General features: G+C 41.7%; 1 protein-coding gene across 1 annotated transcript in view; it reads right to left on the minus strand.

The window, feature by feature from the left end:
• Positions 1-16724: 16724 nt before the first annotated feature.
• The window catches only part of NDUFA12 (NADH:ubiquinone oxidoreductase subunit A12), a 39194-nt gene continuing 33570 nt past the window's right edge, over positions 16725-22348 (minus strand). Inside the window, exon 4 of the mRNA XM_050935963.1 lies at positions 16725-17001. Within this exon, the coding sequence (XP_050791920.1) occupies positions 16821-17001 (181 nt within the window). The 3' untranslated portion in view covers positions 16725-16820. The remainder of the gene's footprint in view (positions 17002-22348) is intronic.

The raw sequence follows: 22348 nt of genomic DNA on the forward strand, positions 1-22348 counted from the left end.
TGTCAGACTTACTATTGTACATTGCCTGAAACTTTGATAAGGAATCAGACAGGATGGTCACAGCAGCTGGCTGCACACCTAAAGCCCAATTTAGTGCTAGCATAATTCCTGTCAGCCAGAGACAACCCATGTCTGCGAATAGTGGCGGGGCAGAGTGAGGGCAGCGGCCAGTTTCAACAGTGTTACTGAGCATGCTCAGTCCATGTGAGCATATTCAGTACAAGCCAAGCAGCAAATCTGGGGTGGCCCATGAAACCAGGATTCTCCCCACACACACACATACACACTCCGCCTCTGTTGTCAGCTCAGCTGTAAAGACTGCTATAAAGTTCGTTAGTCTTATGGCTTTCTTGGGTCCAACTGAAGGCATGCAGAAAGCTGTTCCTGCTCTTCCTGTTCCTTCCTCTTTGAAGAAGTCTGTACATCTTTGGCAATAGAGTCACCACTTCTCACAAATGTCCTGATTTGCTATCTCGTATATTTATCATTCTTCTCCTTTTATTTATGTCATTATTGCATGTCTATCTTGGGGGGCTGGTTTTCCAGTGATATAGTATTTTCTGATAGCTATAGATTTTGGTTTCTTTCAATCCTTTCTTTCCATTAAGATCTTTTACCCACTTCTGTACCCTATTTACATGGGGAATTTTGAGTACTTACCAGTCCATTAGTAACTGAGGAGGATGTTACAGGTAATTGGATGAAATTTAATGGTCTGTGATATATACAGGAAGTCAGACTAATGATCTAATGGTCCCTTCAGACTTTAAACTCCATGAATCACGGTATCGTAACAAAAACAAGATTTATTTAAAAAAGACAATGTAATTTAAACTAAAGAAATTGTTCATTTAGCATTTCTAGACACTTCCAGATACCTCTCATAAGCTAAACTAGATGAGGCACTCTCAGCCACATTACAGAGTTAGAGAGAAAAGTCAATAGCTTTAATCCCTTGAAAGCAATCCCTCTCACATCAAACTGGCAGCTTCTCTCACTACCTTGATACCAATACTTCTGCTGTGTCTGATGATATCTCCAGGATCTGCTTAGCAAGTTTAAAAATGGTGCCCCCAGTTACATACACTGTGAGTTGTCTTGTTATCCCACTGCCTCAGTAAGAGACCTGTTTGTGCTTTGCAGGATATCAGCTCCCTGGCACCATCAGTCTGTTAGCCACCTAATCTCCTCATGGTTCTGCCAGCCCTTATTTGGCCTTGCTGGTAACAATAGGTGTACCTCACCCTCTGAACCCCTCTGAAATTGTCCCCTGTAGTATCCAGCCCTGTCACTGAACACTCACAGAAATTACCAGGTTTGCTGTCTCAAAGGGAACAATATACACACTGCATGACTGGTACAACTCAGGATCAGGTCCTTTATAACATCGCAGCACTGAGATACATTTACAGTGAAAACAATCCTAAATTTATCATCAAAGGCTAAGAATTAGGAAATAGTGAATAAGGATAATGATGAAAACATAAATGGTTACATAAAACACCAAATATAACATGCTTCTTAGAATCTAAATGCAACTTTAAAAGGCTATAATCCTTGTCTAAAGTAATTCTCACCTAAAGCAATCTCCCAGCATCACCAACCGACATGGCTGGGATCCAACTTCCATGAATGCAAAAAACACTGTCCTTTTTGCTTCCTCAGTGAAAGATATAGATGTGTCCTTTTGCTTCTCCTTGGTTTGTCCCAGAGTCAGGATGACCCCTGTGGTTTCTTTCCTAGTGTGCTGGCTCCATGTTGCTTTCACATACTCATGTTGATTCTGCATGCAAAATGGGCTTCATTATGCTGACTTACAATGCTTTATCTACATATGAATGTAGGCAGCCGAGTGAACATACATCAGTTTTGTCTGGCACAACCTTTTTGTCAATTCTGTGTAGGACACAGACTCTAAAATGTATTTTCCCGGCATATACGCAACTCCTTAAATATCCATACATACTTCTTGCAATGATTATGAGGATTAGTGAGACACAAGCTTTTATTAGACACCTGACACAACCTGTTTTGTGTAAATCCTGTGAAAGCAGTGTGTGAGGTGCAGTGAATTTGTCAGGCCTGATAGGTGTTGCTGTTACAGAACAGAACAGTGCCAGCAGCACTGAGGGGCTCTTCAAATTACATACACTTTGTAATTTCCATACCATTTTTTGTTTTGCACTTGTAACCCAGTACTCCTGGGTGGGTGATCAGCAACAGGGACTGAACTTCGCATCTCTGTACCTAAATAATTAGCTTCTGCTGTCTGAGCTAGCAGACCCAGATCTGTTGGCCAAGAAGGTAGCAGGCTCATCAACCTCTAGCTGTGGTCCAACCATCATTACACGGAGATAGAGTATTGCTCTCAGTGGGTTGCACAGTTTAAGTGGCAAATGTCTGAACACTCTAAATCTGTGCCTATGATTTTGCACACATCATCATTTGAACATGCACATGGCAGTTGTACATGTTAGATAAACAGGCTTCTGATTCAACTGAAAGTGCTGCGCAAGTGCCATTTTCACATGCAGATTTGGGGTTTGTGTACTATACCCAAGAATGTAGGCTGACAGACCATGGGAGAGTTCCAGGTGGTGCAGTACACAGTTGCCTCCCTATAAACTAACACATGTTGACAAGAGTAAGTTACCCCAGTACTCTGCTCAATACAGTGGGTGCTAGTGAAACTAGTGAGGATGGGAGATAGAATCTTTTCTCCAGCTTTGGTCCAGCAGCAGAACTCATTTATACAAGAACTTAGAATGGCCACCAGTCTCATGGCAGCAAGACAAAACGTAAATCTCACTTCTTCCTCTTCGCCCCCTAATGCTAATTAATAATAATACAACCTCCCAGCAGCTCAGGATGTAGGGGGAAGAGAACCAGAGATCAGATCAGCCTTAATTAGACAAGCTGTGCAAGGGCAAAGTACATGCAAGTGACCTGAAGAAGAGCTCTGTGAAGCTTGAAAGTTTGTATCTTCCACCAACAGGAGTTTGTCCAATAAAAAAAGCTTACCTTACCGACCTTTCTCCCTGAAAGTATGTAGGGTGCTCAGATACTACAGCAAGGAGCACAGCATGAGTACCTAGAAAAGTAAACTTGCATGATTCAGTAAGTCACAGTGAGTATCCTAGCCCTAGTGGGATTTAGTGAGGCTCACTAGGTTGTGATTCACTGGAGTATAGTTGTAAATAATTATAAAATAGGATTTCAACAAAAATACTGAGGTGGTTATGAGATGGGGAGTGGGGAAGTGAAATTACCCAGGTTATTGTGGATCCTATTCAGGACAGAGGAAATGAAGATTGAGCAAAAAGTGGCTGGAAAGGATTCCCCTCCTCTGCTTCAGTAAGCCATTAAAATATGAAATCAGCACATAGCCATTGGGTCTAATCTGCATTTTATTTTCTACCCATTGTCTGCTATAGTCTTCACTGATGAAGTAGTTTAGTATTTTGTGGAACCTTCTGCAGGTTCTGTAAGATATTCCTTCCCTTCGATGGGGAAAACATATTGTAATGCAGTTTCCCTTCATTGTCTTCAGGATCTTACAAATCCCACTACAGGGCTTTCCACTTTTCATATTCTCTCAGATCAGATTTGATTAGAATTGAAAGATGCAGGATGCCTGCAACAGCAAGTAAGGTCATATAAAAAACTGTGACAAAGCTGAATGAAATAGTAAAATGTAAAAACTCAACATTTACACACTGTTGGGCCTTTATTCCTATTGATTTGCCACATCCCATAGCAAAGTATTTCTGGGATACGTTAACACCAGTGAATGTTCTATGCAGAGACAGAGGTGAGACAATGGCCTTATATAGTAATATTAAGGCATATATCCACTGTAGGGTGCAGCTATTGAAAGACAACCAGATGCTTAAGCAGATCAGGCATTCTATCAAGGAGGGGACAGTGATATACATTCTCTGTCGGAGGACAATGGTGTCTTCATGATATCAATGTCCAATGTGTATATTCCTCTGAACTTTGTACCTGCACAGACTTGGGACTTCTCTGATATTGCAACATTACTATATTGGGTACAGGGAAGAGGATAGGGAAGAGAGACTGAGATGCAGAATCTCATTACAAATTAACACAGAGTTTATGTATTCATAGTGGTAAGTACCTCATGAAAGACACCATGTTGTATCTATCTATAAAGTGCCATACACACCAGTGGCCCTATCTGAGTTATAATGCATGAAACTGCCTAAATTACTGTATCTTTTAGACGTCATCCTAGGCAGCAAACGGTAGATAATGAAAGTTGTTTGCTTCCTTCTTTTGTTAATTGCACAAAGTATAAAGTTAATTATACTCTATCATTAAGCAGCATGACAAGAGGGTGTGACTAATGTGCTTTAATTTTGCCCAGTGTGGTGGTAGACAGATGGGTAAAAGGCTGTCATTGAAATTAGGCTTGTATTGGTACATCATCATTTACAACTTTTTAACATAATACAATTATATTTATATACAATACTATGTTGCTGCTTGTTTAGATGATTAGCAAGTAAGTTTACTCAATTTATTTTGCTCATTTTATAAATGAATCTACAGTAAAAATTAAAGAAAACAAATGGTAAATGATTCCATATACACATGAGAGAGATGGAGAAGCCAACTACTCTACTGGTATAGTGGAAACACTAGTTATTTTGGTGTGAGATTTTTGAAAGCCAGGTTGCACTTCTCTTCCATAATCAGAACCAAAATGTAATTTATAGGACACCAGCATAATCTGAAGAAAATAAAAGCAGCATCTACTAACAAAGCAGCAAGTATTGTACCATTACATATGGTTGAATTATGTCATTACGTCTTGTCCTCTATTCTGTAGCCATGACAGCATCTAAAACCAGCAGAGATAATCAAGTGCTATGGTTATTATTTCTCAGCCTTGAAACTGCAGTCTGTGATTCTGCAATGCAGAACTAATAGAAATACTGTGGACTATTAGGTATTAAGAATTATGACAGGCATCTTCTAAGAATAACACCTGGATCTAGACTGAGAGACCCAGGCCTAGGTCTGTGCATTCCTTTTTAGGCACTAAGACCCAAATAAATAAGTCTAAATCAATTTTGGAGACCAATGCAGTTATTTTGATTATAGATGTTACACAACTAATGCATTGCACATGTAAATATGGTAGGGGCTGTGATTTTGTATCAAACCCCTACAGCTACTACAAACTCAGAAATAACTCTCTGCATTTGAGAGGAAAAATGATCAAGAGATGAGGGTGCTAGCTTCTCTCTCTTAAAACAGAAGATTAATTCCCTGCTGTGCTACAGACTTTTTATGTGATCTTGGGTAAGTCACTTAGCCTCTCTGTGCTTCAGTTACCTGACTGTAAAATAAGGGTAATACTCCTTATCTCAGAGAGGAGTTGTGAGGATAAACACATTGCAGATTGTGAGGAGCTCAGACATTATGGTAAAGGCAGCCATCGAAGCACCTAAAATAGATTAAACATTGGAATCTATTTTCTGAGACAATGACTAATAAACAAGATACCAAGAATGCTCATTGCTGCCCCTGCCCCCAGTCCCACGGGGCTACCAGATCTAACTTCTACCCACGTAGGCACTAGAAAATAAGGGTCTGACCTTAAGACCACTGAAGTCAAAGGGAGTTTTTTGATTAATTTCTATGAGCTTTGGATAAGGTCTAAATTAAAAAACAACTGTGGCTTAACTCTTCATTCAGTTAATAAAAGTATTAACTGTTCTTGCTATTTACTACATGCTGAAAGATTTGTTTTTGCCCTCTGTTTTTTTATTTTTTTAAACAATCCCATTTGAAGAGATGTAAGGTATATACTGTACAATTTAAAGTGATGCTATTAGATCAAATTTGCATTTGTGAAAAATCTACATTTTGAAAAACCAAGCTTTTATAAATCCTCAGAGCATTAGAAATGCTTCCCAGAGATTTTTCTAAATAAAAAAAATTCCATTGGAAACCAATTAAAATAAAATACGAAAGCACACACATTCACATCCCCCTGTAGTATTTGCAACTAATATATTGCAGCATGGAGAGCCTGAAATTGCAACTGACTATATTCAAAGGGGAAAGTTATTCAGCTTGAGGAAAATGCAAAGAGTAAACAGCAGAAACTGAGACAAAATAAGATATTCAGCTAGCACATAAGGAATATTTGTAATACTGTTGATTTTTGTTTTTAAATACACTGTCAAATTTTGCTGACTTGCAACCCCAGTAGCTCAATAATTTTTAATTTAACATGGCCTCTGACTTGATGACAGGATAGAATACAGATGGACTTGTTAGATGTATTTTATAATGCTCCTTAGGGTTCTAATTCTCAGAGCAAACCAGACTGAGCCAGTAGAGACTGCCTTTTCAAAGTCTTAATTTCTTTCCCCAAAATGTGAACGTTTAAGAGATTTTGACAGAGCCTTTATATTAGAAAACTGAATCCAGATTTCCTATGTATTTGTCAGAAATGAGATCATTAAGAAGCTTTAAAGTACCTATTTAACTCTGCTAGTTATACAAATGGCAGCTTATTGCACAATGGATATGCTCACTATACATGTTCTACATCATACTGGCTTACTTTAGTGACAAAAGTAAGTTTTGACTTTTTTATACCTATTGGCAGTGAACAGCAGATTTAGATGTGGTGAGAGAACTGCATTATTTTCTGACTCTGACTTGTTTAACAAGTTCCAATTGCAGAACCTCTATGATATGCATACTAAAGAAAACATCTCTTCTTTCATATCCTGGACATAGTGTGATAATTGGCAGTTAGAAAGTCTGTTCTGGCTTTGTCTACACTGCATGTAAGTCCAGAATTCAAACTCAGGCTCATGTCTAAGCTCCCCTTAAATCTACACACAAATTGTGCTAAGCCAGATTCCCAGAGCCACAACATCCCCACTAGACTTGGGCTCCGGGTAGGGTGACCAGATGAGAGGGAGAAAATATCGGGATAAATGAGGGGGGAAGGGGGAAGTCCACTGGCGGAGAAAAAAAACAAAACAAAAAAAACCGAGTGCTGCCGGCACAGCAGTGAGGAGGAAAAAAAAGGAAAAAAGGCAAGGCTGCCGGCAGAGCGAAATATCAGGACAAATTGCGTCCTGACCAAAGATCGGTAGGGACATGGGACAAACATCTAAATATTGAGACGGTCCCGATTTTATTGGGACATCTGGTCACCCTAGCTCTGGGAGTCCACCAAAAGTACCCCACAATTCCAGGGTCCGACTTCCTTTGTCCTGTGGACAGCCAAGTTTGTTCACACTGGATCATGAAAAATGGGCTAGCCTAGCCATATTTTGGAAGGGCACTAGGAAGTCTGGAATATGGGTGGTTGGACTTGAGCCTGCATAATGCAGTGTAGATGCTGGAGCCCAGGGTTCAGTAATTCCTAACCTGGGGTTACGAATGCGTATAGATGCTCAAGCCGTAGACCAACAAACCCAAAATTTGCTAACCGGAGTTCTACTAACCCTGGGTTTGCATTGCAATGTACCCTCTTTCTACCTGTCAACTAGACAAATGCTAGTTGGAAGCCACTGAAACACAAGGTGGGAAGGAGTTGTATAGGTGTCATAAACAGATAAGTAAGAGTTAATAAAACAGAAGTACTTCATCTCTCTCTTGCCTGTAAAGGGTTAACAAGTCCAGTGAGCCTGGCTGTCACCTGACCCAAGGACCAATCAGAGGACAGGATTCTTTCAAATCTTGAGGGAGGGAAGTTTCTGTGCTGTCCTGTTAGTTTTTGGTTGTTGGGGGCTCAGAGGGATCAGACGTGCAACCAGGTTTCTCTCCGATCTCTCCGATACAGGCTCTTATAAGTTCAGAATAGTGAGTACTAGGTAGATAAAGCGAGTTAGGCTTATGGTTGTTTTCTTTATTTGCGAATGTGTATTTGGTTGGAAGGAGTTCAAATTTATATTTTGCTGAAAGGATTTTAATTTGTACTTGAATACTTAGGCTGGGAGGGTATTCCCAGTGTCTATAGCTGAAAGACCCTGTACCTATTCCATTTTAAATTTACAAAGATAATTTTTACTGTTTTTTCTTTTTTTAATTAAAAGCTTTTCTTGTTTAAGAACCTGATTGTTTTTTTATTCTGGTGTGAGACCCCAGGGGACGGGGTCTGGATTCACCAGGGAATTGGTGGGGAGAAAGGAGGGAAGGGGGAGAGAGAAGCTAATTTCTCTCTGTGTTAGGATTACTGTCTCTCTCAGGGAGAATCTGGGAGGGGGAGAGAGAAGGAGGGGGGAAGGTGAATTTTCCTCTCTGTTTTAAGATTCAAGGAGTTTGAATCACAGTGATCTTCCAGGGTAATCCAGGGAGGGGAAGTCTGGGAGAGGCAACGGTGAGGGAAAGGGTTTACTTTCCTTGTGTTAAGATCCAGAGGGTCTGGGTCTTGGGGGTCCCCGGGCAAGGTTTTGGGGGGACCAGAGTGTACCAGGCACTGGAATTCCTGGTTGATGGCAGCGCTACAGGTTCTAGGCTGGTGATTGAGCTTAGAGGAATTCATGCTGGTACCCCATCTTTTGGATGCTAAGGTTCACAGTGGGGAATTATACCATGATAATAGGGTAAACCCAAAATTATACCGTCTTGTGCTGCACAGGGGATTGTACAGCATAAGCTCATTAAATTCGCCCCCTCCCTCACTGTGGAGAGAGGTATGCAACAGCTTTTTGCCCTCAGTTCTGATTTCCACACACTGGTTTTAGACAAAACAAAACAAGTTTATTAATTACAAAAGGCAGATTTGAAGTGATTATAAGGGATAGCAAACAGATCAAAGCAGATTACCTAGCAAATGAACAAAAACACAGTCTAAGCTTAATATAGTAAAGAAATCACATATGAGTAGCAAGTTCTCACCCTAATTGTTGGTTTAGGCAGTTTGCAGAGATTCTTGAGGGCAAGCTGCACTCGCTTACAGCTTAAAACTCCAGGTGTTCCTTTGACAGACTAGAAATCCCTCTAGCCTGCGTTCAACCTTCTCCCCCAGTTCAGTCCTTGTTTCTCAGGTGTTTCCAGCAGTCATCTTGGGCAAGGAGTCAGTGAAGAAGCAGCACAATGATGGCATTCCCCTGCTCTAAGTAGCTTTTGCATATGGCGGGAACTGTTTGTCTCCCAGTTTGATTCCCAAGCCCAGTCAGTGGAAAAACACTAGTATTCTATGATGGAGTCCAGTACAAGGTGACTTGGTCACATGTCTCTGTAGGGCCATAGCAGCCAGGATTCAGAGGCTGTTTGTAGCATCCTCAGGAAGGCTCACTGGTGGGAGACTAGCATCTTCTAAGACCTATTGTTCTCCCTAATGGCCTTCCCAGCCAGCCATGTAGACTGATTGCTTTCTGTCTAGTGGGCGTTACCCAGGTGTAAACACATTTGTAATAGATGCACAGACAATATTCCTAACTTCAGATACCAAAATGATACATGCATACAAACAGGATACTCAAATTCAGTAAATCATAACCTTTTCAATGATATCTCACATGACCTATATTGCATAAAGTACATCATAGTCATGCCATAATTATATCATAACAATATCTCTATGAAGAATATGGGGCACAGCATCATACTAGTTATTCAAACTTGGGCCCGCAAACCACTATTCTACTGTTTATCTAGATTCAGAAGCCAACTCTGAATTCTAGTTTCTCATGCTGGCAGGGGCTAGCAGCATCATGAAGGTACTATAGAATTGTGGGGACAGAAGGCCCAGTGTTCATGTGTTTTGCTCAGTGGCTGTCAGCAGGTGCTACTGGCACAGTCAAGGCAGAATCAGAAAGAACAAGGTCTGGATTATAATGGGAATGCTCAGAGGATCCAGATGAAGGGATACCAAACAATAAAAACATCCCAGTAAGACCAACATTTGTCTGGAGCATCATTGCTTCATGGAAGGAAGAACCTCTCTGGCGTTCATCCCCAAGCAAGAGAGAGCTCACACTTGTCAAGCACTGGCATTTTATTCTCAAAGGGAAAAGAATGAAGAAGCGAAACTGTTCAGTGAATTGCAAATACAAACATCAATATTATAGCAACCAATGGTTCTGAAGCAGTGTTACTTCTAATTAAAAATTGCTAAAATCACATGGTATGCTCTGGCCCTCATTTTGCTGTAGGACACAAGGGAAGCACCACAAAGGCGGAGTTAATGCTGATTTTGTTGTTGTTGTTGTTGCCTCATTGACTTTATAAGGATGGTTAGCCTATTTGAAAAGCTACACTGTATCAATAGGCCTGTGTCTGAATGGTATACTGCATGAAATTTCAGCTCTATTACATACAACCTGTGTTTTGGTGGATCACTATTCTTAATAGTCTTGTATCTGAATGGTATACTGCATGAAATTTCAATTCTGTTATATATAAGCTGCGTTTTGATGGATCATTATTTCTTCAACTAAAAATCTCTTGAGTTATGAAAGTATGATAACAACATTACAGTAACCTGGCCTGAAACCAATATGAAAATACATATAACGGTAAAGGGAAAGAGTAAATTAGTTGAATGACCATGAAGTTGGTGCACAGAAGAAGAATAAAATACACAGATGTTTTGGTCTAAGCATTACAGATTAATGCAAAACAGAAGTCCCTTCACATGTTTTTTTTGCTTAAATGCAGTTAAATATTTGTGCTAGCTTAACTTAAATAGCAGATTTTGTAGTAAAATTCTTAATACGAACTCCTTACAGAATGCACTTTAAAATTTAGCAGGTGTTTTTGAAGGCAATCTGCTTAGATTAATAATGTAATAAATTACCCTATAAAATTTGGTCATTTTATGGATGTGTAAAATGTGAAAGGCTTTTGCATAGCTTTCTTATGCAGAACTAGTGTTAAAATATTATGTTATGATAAAGTCTCTCTTTTCTGCCTTACCAGATAGAGGAATGCCTTATGTCACTGAGGCAGTCTGAGGAGTGGTGTTGACTGGCTCTTAAGTAAGTCTGTGGTTATGATACTTTAAATACTGTACATGGACTGTATTTAGTCTCAACCAATGAGAGTGCTTTATAATCAATAAGGAAGTAATCAGAACTTCCTTTCTTTGGCCTCTGTAACACAGGAGAATCTTCATGGCCATTCCCATTACCAGCCACTATATTGAAAAAGAACTCCTGACCACTGTCCATCTAAATCAGTGGTTCTCAAAACTTTTGTATGGGTGATCCCTTTCACACAGCAAGCCTCTTAGTGTGACCACCCCCTTATAAATTAAAAACATATTTTTTTTACATTTAACACTATTATAAATGCTGGAAGTGAAGCAGGGTTTGGGGGTGACAGCTTGTGACCCCAATGTAATAACCTCATGACTCCTTGCGGGGTCACAACCCCCAGTTTGAGAACCCCGGATCTAAATGAACATGTCACATGGTACGAGCTCATGTGGAAAGGTCACATGCAAGCAGCTGTCCCAGCAAGATCTCTTCTTTGGAGGCTGCTTTGGAATCTGGAGCTAGTATTGCCTCGTACGTGTGAAGGAGCTACTCTCACCTCTTTGGTATACTTACAGAGTTGGAGGATGGCAGTTTGAGGCTTGACAGTTCAGCAGACGGAAAGCTCTGGTGAGTATGTGTCTGCTGGCATTTGTTACTTTGATCTTTCCCACGTAGTTGGCTCCCCAAGGCATAAAGCCATACTTAATACATTATCTGGGTGAGTAACTGAGGTACTATTTAGAGACTTGCTCCTTCTCTTGAAATATCAGCTATCCAGGGTATTGGAGACACCTTGTTAATGTACCAGCACAAAGAGTCTCTAGCTTTGTAAGTGTTGTTTTTATCTCCCAGCCTGGTAACTGTCATTCTTTTTAATCCCAGCAGTGAGAAGCTGAGGTACAGCACAAGAGATTTCCCTATCCCCCCATTAGAATTTAGTATTAGGTACCAAAATGAACATTTCACTCTCCTGATTTCTCCTTTGAACAACTTACAGCGCCTGATTCGTCTTTGCCCTATCTAAATGCCTATATTGCGCCTCTTAGTGTAGCACCTGAGCCCCCCGGAACACTCCTCTGAGCCGGAGAAGTACTAGTATCTCCCATCTCACAGAGGAGGAATTGAGGCACAGAGACATACTATGTGACTTGCCAAGGTCACACATGAAGCAGCAGGGAACTGAGCCGACACCTAGTACAATCATTTACAACAGTGCAAAACAGGTGGAGCACACTTCAGAAAATTAGAACACATGGTACAAGACAGTGAATCTAACCCACAACACCTAAGGAACAGAATAAGCCAGCTGGTTATGAAGCAGCAAGCTTTTCAGCTTACACCTGCGCTAGGACAAGCTGTTACATCACCTGTGACCTGTGTTTCAGCTCTTAACCCCAATAAAGATTTGAGCTTTTAAAAGCTCCAGTAGGACAGCAAAAAGCAGAGCTAATTACACAAACATTTGACTCATTTTAAGACACAGTACCGTTGAATATAAATGTAAAAGGCTGGGCTCACGACTTACGTGCACAAGAAACAATCTGATTTGGAATTTACACTAAGCAACAGCACTCCAAGAGCAAGCTTAGCCAAGGAAAATTAAAACCTCACAACCCAAATTGATGCAATGGACAATAAAAGGAGGGCACAAATATTCATACTGTAGGATGAATGGTACTCCCTCATGGAACCAGCTGGGAGGATAATGTGCGGGAATGGTTCTGAGATTTTAGCCCTACAGCTCCTGTCAGTCTTCCTTCCATCTGGTGCCATTACCGCTCTCACAATTAATAAAAATGGTCAGAAATCTATTTGCAGTCCTGCAAACCTGTACTTTAGTACATGCTTTTGAGAGCAGGAAAGAGGGCTCAGGTTGAGGAGACATCCAGGAACACAGAGTACCCCCTCATGCACACATCTTCCCCATGCTGGCTCCTTCATCTCTAGAATCCCAGTAGGGCTCTTCTGTGACCAGTTCTTCATTCTGACACCTCAAATTCATTAATACTTGCCCTCAGTGTTTAGTGTTCTTTTATCTGTGACATAAAAAAAAGAGTAAGAAGATGGCCCAAGACTCACCATATCCCACAATCCTTTGAAAGTACAAAGAACAGTGGGACTTGGGTCATGCTCCTTCAGTCTCTTGCCTGAGCTTCTAGTGACCCAGATATTTTACTACTCTCAACAGCTGGATATGATGCAGTAGGAACTCCCTTGTGGCCCATTTTTGGGTCATGCCGCACTAGCTGAGCAGCACCACTCTACATGGACAGTGTCTATATCCTCCTTTTCAATTAGTTCAGGTTCTTCTGAGTTTGTTATGCCTTTGGGTTTAAAATGGTTCTCTTGGTTATTCATTACAACCACCTAAGGGACCAGCTGTGGATTAGGAGAAATGTTTCCTTTTTCGGGAGAAGAGGGTGCCAGGATATGAGATTGCTTATGCCATTTATTGAGGTAAAGTGAGTGAGGTACTATCCTTTACTGGACTAACTTCTGTTGGCGAAAGTGAAGCTTTCTAGCTCCACAGAGCTCCTGTTCAGGTCTGTGAAAGGTAAATCAGTGTCCCACCTAAATGCAATGTGGAACAGATTATTAAGCATGAGGAGTTAAAATATGTTGCAGGAAACCATTAAAAATGAAGTGGGCAATTAACACCTTTGCAGTCATACAACAAAGAGTTAGTGAGTTACAAATTGTTGTAATCAGACATAAAATCAGTGTCTTTACTGAGTCCACAATTTTGTGTGTCTAGCAGAGTTATGAATTTAAACTCACAGGCCTGTCTTGTGAAGGTGTTGTGCAGGTTTTCTTTGAGGATGAGAACTAAGAGTTCAGATGTAGAGTGAAAAGTGTTCACTCATAGGTGATAAACACCTCTCATTTTTCTGAGAGTTCATTCACGAGTGTGATGATTGTGTAGTGTCACCCACATAGTTGTTGGGGCATTTGATGCACAGGTTGAGGTACAACACATGTTGTGATAAGCTTGTGTACGATCCATGGATCTTGAAAAGTGTGTGTGTGTGTGTATCTATCATCATAGCAGTGGAGATATGTCTAAAGATTTTGCGCCCATTATGCCAAGATTTGTGCCGCTTTCATAGGTGCCGACTTCCCCTCTGCCTAGTGGGTTCTGGACCCTTGTCTGCCCCTGCCCTGCCCTTGCCCCACCCCAATTTTACCCCTTCTCCAAAGTCCCTGCTCCACCCTGCCTTTTCCCTCCTCAGCCCTGCCCCTTCCCCCAAGTCCCCGCCCCTGCCCCTTCTTCGCCTCCTTCCCTGAGCACGCCGCGTCCCCCTCCCTCCCAGAAAGTCCTAAGGGGGAGTGAAAGCACTGGGAGGGAAAGGGGAGAAATGAGGATATGACACTCTCGGGGAAGGGTGGGAACTTGGCTGCCAGTGTGTGCGGAGCCCCTGCTAATTTTTCCCGGTAGGTGCTCCAGTCCAACATGGAGCTGGCGCCTATGGTCGCTTTGAATGCGTGTCCTGGTCTGTGGGGAGCTTGTTTCTGATAATCAGATTGGTGGGAGTGGTGGGTGTGTCTGAAGGCCAAAAGAGGGTTTTCAAGAAACACTTCTTTCAGGATATGGTCCCCCTCACATATGGTTGTAATTGTTTGAGGAGTGTGGGTTCCAGTATTGGGTGGTAGGTAACAACTAGGGGCTTATAATCAGTGATATCCTTAAACTCCTGGGTGAATTGTGGTGTGGTGTCTTGAGTTCTTTATAGTAGGTGGTGTCCAAGTTGTTGGTTTGCCTCACTGACAATCATCACAGTTGAGAACTATGATGGCAGCCTTTTTGTCTGCTGATTTGATCACTATTTGGTGGTTGGATTTCGGGGACTGTATAGTTGTCCCCTCAGTGGTGGATGCCTGTTAAGGATTTCATAGTCCATCTTTAAAAAAAAGAATGAGGAGTACTTGTGGCACCTTAGAGACTAACAAATTTATTTGGGCATAAGCTTTTGTAGACTAAAATCCACTTCATCAGATGCATGCAGTGGAAAATACAGTAGGAAGATATATAAACACACACAGAACATCTTCAGTCCTATGACTGCAAATGTGTTAATTAACCATTTCATTTTGAATATTTTCTTGCAACGTATTAACTCCTTATGCTTAAAAATCTGTTCCACCTTGCCTTTAGCTGTGATACTATGATTACCTTTCCCAGATCTGAAGAAGAGTTCTGTGGAGCTTAAAAATTTGTCTCTTTCACAAAGTTGGTCCAATAAGGGATATGAACTCACCCACTCTTGTTTCTCCCATATCCTGGGACCAACACAGCTACAACATTGCAAACAATATTCCATGTATAAACAGACAATACCCTGGGACATTATGTAATGACCACTAATGTATGTAGATATATTGGAACAAATTTTCAAAAGCAGTCAGTAAAGGCTTAGTCCAGGCCTGCACAACTCGTAAAGCGGCGAGGGCCACATTACTCTAAAGAAAACAGCTGAGGGCCGAAACCCCCCGGCCCCACGGAAGCACCCCCCCCGGACCTCCCACCCCTGGTAAACACTCCACCCCAGCACCGCCCAGCCCTGCAGAAACACACCCTCCTTTCCCCAGCGCCGCCCCACCAAAACAGCTGTGGGCCAAAAAGGAAGGTTGGGAGTGGGGAGGTGATACTTCATTTTAAATCAACCAGGGGCTCCCAGCTGAAGAAGTGGCTGGGAGCCCTCAGGGGCAAATTAAAGGGCCCGGGGCTCTGGTGGCTGGGGGAACCCGGAGCTCTGCGGGGCTGGGGCAGGGATTTAAAGGGCCCAGAGCTTCTGCCGCAGAGGGGAGCGCGAGCCCTTTAAATCCCAGCCCCAACCCATCTGCTGGAGCCGTGACTGGGATTCAAAGGGCTCTGGGTTGCCTGCAGCCACGGGGAGCCCTGAGCCTTATGAATCTCGGCCATGGCTGGGATTTAAAGGGCTCTGGGCTCCCTGTGGCTGCAGGCAGCCCAGAGCCCTTTGATTCCCCGCCGTGGGCCGCAGTGAGCCTCTGCGGGCCATATGCAGCCCACGGGCCGTATGTTGTGCAGGCCTGGCTTAGTCCAAAAATCCTGCATTGCATGCACATTTGTGGATACATACATGTAAATTACAGACTAAGTATCTGCATATGAAAATTTGTCCCATTAATTCAGCCCTTTCTTTCTCCTCCTGATGAACTTCCACCATATAGATTACTGTGGAAGTTTTAAAATATTTTATATTGTTACATTACATGCTATAGCATAATGTGTGTATACACACACGTACATATATGTAGAATACCAAAAGTATTTGTAAAGAAGAGGCTAAGATCCTTTATTGGCACTCCTTTCTCACTTGCAATATAATAATAATAATTATTATTATTTTTTAAGAGATGGTTTCCTAGAAATGAGTCCTGGGAGCACTACTTAGGTATAGTGTTGGAAATGGTCCATTATTACTTATCCTGCCCCATTACATTATTTGTATGTTCAGCCTCATAGGAACATTACTGTATTTCAAATCTATCTGGATATTATAAAGATGAGGCATGACTGTCCCAGCTACACTGAGATGTAATAAATACTAGAAAAGTAAGGTTTATTTAAAAACCAGAGGAAAAAAGCACATGAAGATATCTGATAAAAATATTTGAATAAAGGCAACACTGTATTCTTTACTTGTCCTCTTGCCCACATTTTTTTTTAACACTTCCTATTTTTGTTTGTAAAAATGTTCTTCAATCCCAATAAAAACAAACTTTTACTTTTGTCAGAGGCTTTTATTTTAAACCAACCAAACAATGAAGGTACAGTTTACATTGAGAAGCTAGTTTTAGGCAAGTCGGGCTTTTCAATTATTTGTTAGCGGTTGTAGGTGGGATCCACTCCTGTATCTTTTTACGTGTTGTAGAGTAAGGGACATACTGCTCAGGAGTGCCACTCAGATTGAATTTGTGGTTCTCCCAAATGAATTTACGAGCAGCTGGTGGATGAGTAGTTGGAGGGTGTTCAGTCATGCAGTGAAGCCAACGATGCCTGAAGAGGAAAAAAAAATATATACTGGTTATTAAAAAGTTTCTATATGGTCTCCTATAATAAATCCTCTTCCTTATTTGAAAGTTTTTCTCTGAAGCTTTTTAATATTTGGCATTTATTTTTAGAACTCAGGCCTTACAACTTTAATCTATTCTAATATATTCAAAAAGGCATATTTCATGGTATTCAGCTAAAGACTCCTATCAAATAGTCAATTAGATGGATAAGGGTTCATTACAGAACAACTGAGAATAAACTAGATTTTAAATCCACTTTGAAATATTACACCATGCTGCAGGAAGTGGTCATTCAGAATATATTTTTAATAACTTGATTTCTGTTAGTTTACCTTCTAGTTTCCACCAGTTAAAATGCAGGACAGACTTCAGATCACAATTAGATTAGAAAGAACTGATTCCATTACATTTAAAAACCAGTGATAATTGAGACTTTTAGAATTAAAATAACTATCTTTTGTGAGGCCATATATATATTTTCTGAACAGCATTTTGAAGTACCTTCTATTACAATTCATTTATCAAACTATTTTTGGACATCCTTGTTAGTTTTAATATAAATAGAAACTAAAAATAATAAATGTTTGGATGAAATAGCATTTAAAAGCAGAATTACATCATCAGATTTCTTCCTTTAAATCTCTAGTTAAAACTCACCTGTGTTGTGATGCCTACAAAACTCTTGATTAAGGAAATGGGGTGCAGTGTCAGCTGCTTACTCCACTGTCCATAACTGTTTCAATGTTCCCTTGTGCTCCTTTCATCTGTTGTCTCATTTCAAAATTTAGATTATAAGCTCTTTTGGGTAAAAAACATCTTTCTGTTATAGGTTTGTACATGCCTAACACAATGGGGCCCTTACTTCTAGGCAGGCAGTACAAATAAAAAAACCAGAAGTTTTGTATTTGGAGATTTTACAGGGCTCAAATAATATCAAAAGACTGTGTACAAAACTACTGTACTTGCATAACCGTTTACAATGCCATTTACAAAGCCTTTATTTTTCAAGTACAGGTAGTTTTGAGGTAACAGGATAATGATTTGACGTAAACACAACCTTTCCACAAAAATGCTTGCTGACTGCATAATATGATTAATGTAAAAAGACTACTTACTGTTCAGTAACGGATGTTCTTTGAGATGTGTAGTCTGTATACATATTTCACAGCTGGAGATCACATTGTCCAGTGCACATAGAGAGAACTTTCTAGTTAGCAGTGCCTGTGGGGGCAGCACATGAGACCGTCGCTCCTTAGTAAAGGCCTAACCAGGGGCTCAAAGTGACTTCTGACTAGCCTGTCATCGAGGTAGGGAAATACCTGGGCACCTGTCCTTCTGAGGTAGGCTGCCACTGCTGCCAGGCATTTCATAAACATTCTGGGCGCTGCTGAGAGCCCAAATAGCAACGCCTGGTACTGGTAATGATAATCTTTTATTGCAAATCTCAGGAATTGCTTGTGTAAAGAACTCTCGTGAGATGGGTCCCCAAAGAGGGACAGGAGAGGAACTGAATTGTGTAGCCTCTCTCTACAGTGTCCAATGTTAAACCGTCTGAAGTGATGCTGGACCAAACGCGGTGTAAATGCACCAGATGGTTGTCAAAAAGAGGGGGAGGCCAGGGATGGGTAGAAAGTGGTATGCTGTCCTGGAGCATGGAGTCAAATCTGCTGCCTTAACACAGAGGAGGGACAATGGGATGTGGTGGACACTTCTGAGGGATTTTTCCTTGAAGCCTTCTGCCTCTTTTGGCACACTCAGGGGGTCTATAGTGATAGCAGTGGGCGTGCCTGTAAAACTGTTGAGACCTGAAGTGCTGTGTCTTGATGGCTGGAATATAGACTCCCAAGGATCTGACTATGGCCCTATAGTCTTTAAGCAACCTCATATCTCACCTGTCCAGTCAAAAAGCAACCTTCAAGGGCAGGTCCTTGCTTGTGGTCTGTGCCTCCCTCAAAATTGCTTAGAACAGCTATGACGAAAACTATCATAAAACGCAACTGTCATTGCCCAGGAAGCTGTCTCCCTAGCAGTGGTGACACTGAGGGTACCAAGGTTTCCTGCAGGTGAAAATGGAGCCAGGAATCTGGATAGTGGCATTGGCAATAGTGCTAGGACCCCGGAAGGGACCAGGAGGCCTCCATATTTATGCAGGGGGAGACTCGGATCCTGGGCCATGGAAGTGGGCAGAGGCTGTGTCCTGCTTGTGCTATTGTCAGTGTCTTGCAAAGTGGAGCTGGCACCAGTGATGCCAGTATGGCTGATACAGTATTAGGTGAGACCTGAAGCATGTCTCAGGTCATGGTGGCTCCTGTGCATAGAGAGCTTCTTCTCAGCTTTGAAGAACCTTTGGTATAGGACAATCTCGTGATTAACATCCGAACTTAGGGAAGGTATTCTGTGCTTCTTCTCTCCTGAGGACTTTGGCTCAGTGTCTGGCTGGTCCCAGTGTTTTCTCAGTACGGAGGAAGAATCAAAGGGTGCCTTGGGCCATTTCAAAGATGAAGATGAATGAGAAGATGAATCTGGATGCATGAACTGCTCCAGCAGAAATGGCCTCAAGTGAGATTCCCTTGAACTTTGGGTCCACTTTAAAAAGGATCTGCAGATTTTGCACTGGTTCAAAATCTATGTCCCTCATTGAGGCAGAAGAGACACCTTGTGTGGCTGTCGTGGAGCGACATAACAGCCTCACAAGATGGGCAGTGCTCTAAGCCTGGGGACTTGTGGTCTGCCATGAAGAACTGAAGATGATTCCAGTTCTGTAGATGAACGGGGGTCTTAACAGTCCCCAAAAGACTAACTCACACGGCCAATTAAAAGAGGCAAGTGGATCTAAATGGAGCTGTTCCAACACACACCATCATGGCAAAGAAGTACTGAAGGTAGGGGTGGTGGCTCTGCCTTTTATAGCATTATGAGCACATGAGGGATTGAAGACCACATGCACTGCTAACTTGAAAGTTCTCAGATGTGTGCACACTGGACACACGATCACTAGCTGTGGAATATGTACATGGATTCTCATTCAAAGAAAAATTATTGTTGAGTAACTATGAAGTTATTAGCATTTATCCCTGGGCCGGCCTATAAAACCAAGCCTCCTCTGTGCAAATTACGTTAATCCAAGCAAGTGAAAAATTTTCAGCAGTAACCTACTGGAAAAAGACAGAAGTGTATAAAAATTTGTTTTTTATTCTGTCCCTATTCCTGTCCCCAAAAATCTTTAATTCTGAATATATATTTTCATACTGAATTTTGTCATAATTGTACATATTACATTTAGTATTATCAGTCATGCTGGCAAGCTTTCTGATGTGGAATTAATGAGATTTTTGCCAGGCAGCTGTCACTTGACCTAAATAAGAAATGTCTTCTGTTCCAGTTGTTCAAAAAGCTACAGATCTCTGTTACACTACCAATACTTAGCAGTCAAACCTGAGTCTCTGCCATTTCTCTTTATGCAGCATCACAAAAAGGATCAAACTAGGAGGGAATGGAAAAAGTAATATTTATATAATTGAGTTCATCCCCCTGTAGGGATTTGCAGCTTTGGGAAATGCTTCTCAGCTAAGAGACTTTTTTCGGCCAAATTGCTCTTAGGACTTTATTTTAAATACATTGGCTCTCTCTTTAATACGAGATATTAAAATATATTTTTTAGCAAAATTGGTTAAACTTATCTAAAATGTCAGAGTCATACTCTTAACTAAAGAGTCCAAATTGAGATTAAAAATTGCAATATGAATAAATGTTGGCTGGAATTTGATTGGAAAATTCTTTAAATTTCTAGTAAAGGTACAATAAACAGTGCCCTCTTTTCTAAATGCCCTTGCTAACGGAATAAAAATAAAATTAATCTTCCCTCCAGTTTTGTAACAAGATGTTAAACAAGGGCAAGTAATAGCCTATTTTAAATATAGACAATGGCTCCTAAGGGAAAATCATCCACTTGAAAGTTATACTTCTGACTGAAAGTTCTGTATGCTCTAAAGTTAATTGACACCTATTACTACTATAACAACCAGAGAAAAATTCTTTTTTTCTAGTTTGTGAATTTGATATGGCTACTGCCAGGCTCTGGGTTCAAGGCAGTCAGGCTTGTTGATTAGAGCTGTAGTCAAGAATAGGTACAGGGGTTTAAGCTGACTGTAAAGTCGGGACTGGGCTGAGCGCTGTGTGGAAACTGAGGTCAGAGAGAGGCCATGAGTCAGAACCGAGATCACAGTCCATAGACAAGCCAAATCAGGATTATAGTCAGAATCCAAATGCACATCAAAGATCAAAGTTGTGTGGGAGTCAGTCTGAGTGGTCAGCAGCAGGGTGAAGGGCTACAGCAGATTAACAACAGGGCTGGTGCATGGTCTGAGTATGGATTGGGCAAGACTGAATAAGTTTTGGGTTGGAAGCCTAGGAAGTTTAACTCTACAAGTCAGCAAGAGGGTTCCTGGCTAAAAAGTGCTGTTGCACAGACTAACTTGCAGCTCTGGTGAGGTCAGAGAAATACCAGTGCTGGGGATCGCCTGACCCAGGCCCTGCCCGGGGATAGGCTGCTGCATGCCAGAGAGATGAGTCACTGCAGGCTCTGTTGGAGGGCAAGTCATGGTACCTACCTATTGAAGTTCCAGGAGAATGGGCAGGCACAAGCCCGCCGCTCACAACCTAAGGGGAGGAGCTACCGGACCCAAGTCTTAGGTGAATTTGGGAGACAACAAATGAGAAAAATAGGGATGGGAGTGAGGGTCACAGGTTTAAAAGGAGGAAGCCAGAGGGGGAACATCAAGCAGAGAACCCCAGACGGCACTCACTGCTCCTCAAAGGTGTCTAGGGAGCCACTGGACATGGCCCAGAGGAACTCTGCCTGGAAAAGTGACTTCAGCGAGGATCGGAAATAGGCCCCACAGTCACAGAGCACCTCCCCATCCAGTTTCCGCTTCCTGTTATGGTGGATGCCACCTTGGCCAGCACCACAAGGAGGTTGACGAGGAGGTCTCATGACTTTATGGGGTCATGGATGGGGTGTGCATGGATCAGTGGTGTACAGAGACGTGCAGCCAGAACCTGAGGTGGTACTTTTGGAAGAGTCGGAAAACGGGCTTCAACCTGGTACACCCGATGTAGATGTAGGGTAGGTGTCAGAGGAGGTTGTGAACTGCACCAGGTACACACCTGTGCTCATGGCTCCATGAAGGAGCCGACAACTAGTATCCCCCGGTAGACAGCTGAGTGAGCAGCCCTGGTCTGGCTGTGGGTTTGCCTCACAGCTTTAAGCAAACTCTAATTTGTTGGTTGTGCATATAGTGAATTACACAATAGGATAAACAAGCAAGGTG

The sequence above is a fragment of the Gopherus flavomarginatus genome, chromosome 1 (assembly GCF_025201925.1).
Source record: "Gopherus flavomarginatus isolate rGopFla2 chromosome 1, rGopFla2.mat.asm, whole genome shotgun sequence".
Classification (NCBI taxonomy): domain Eukaryota; kingdom Metazoa; phylum Chordata; order Testudines; family Testudinidae; genus Gopherus; species Gopherus flavomarginatus.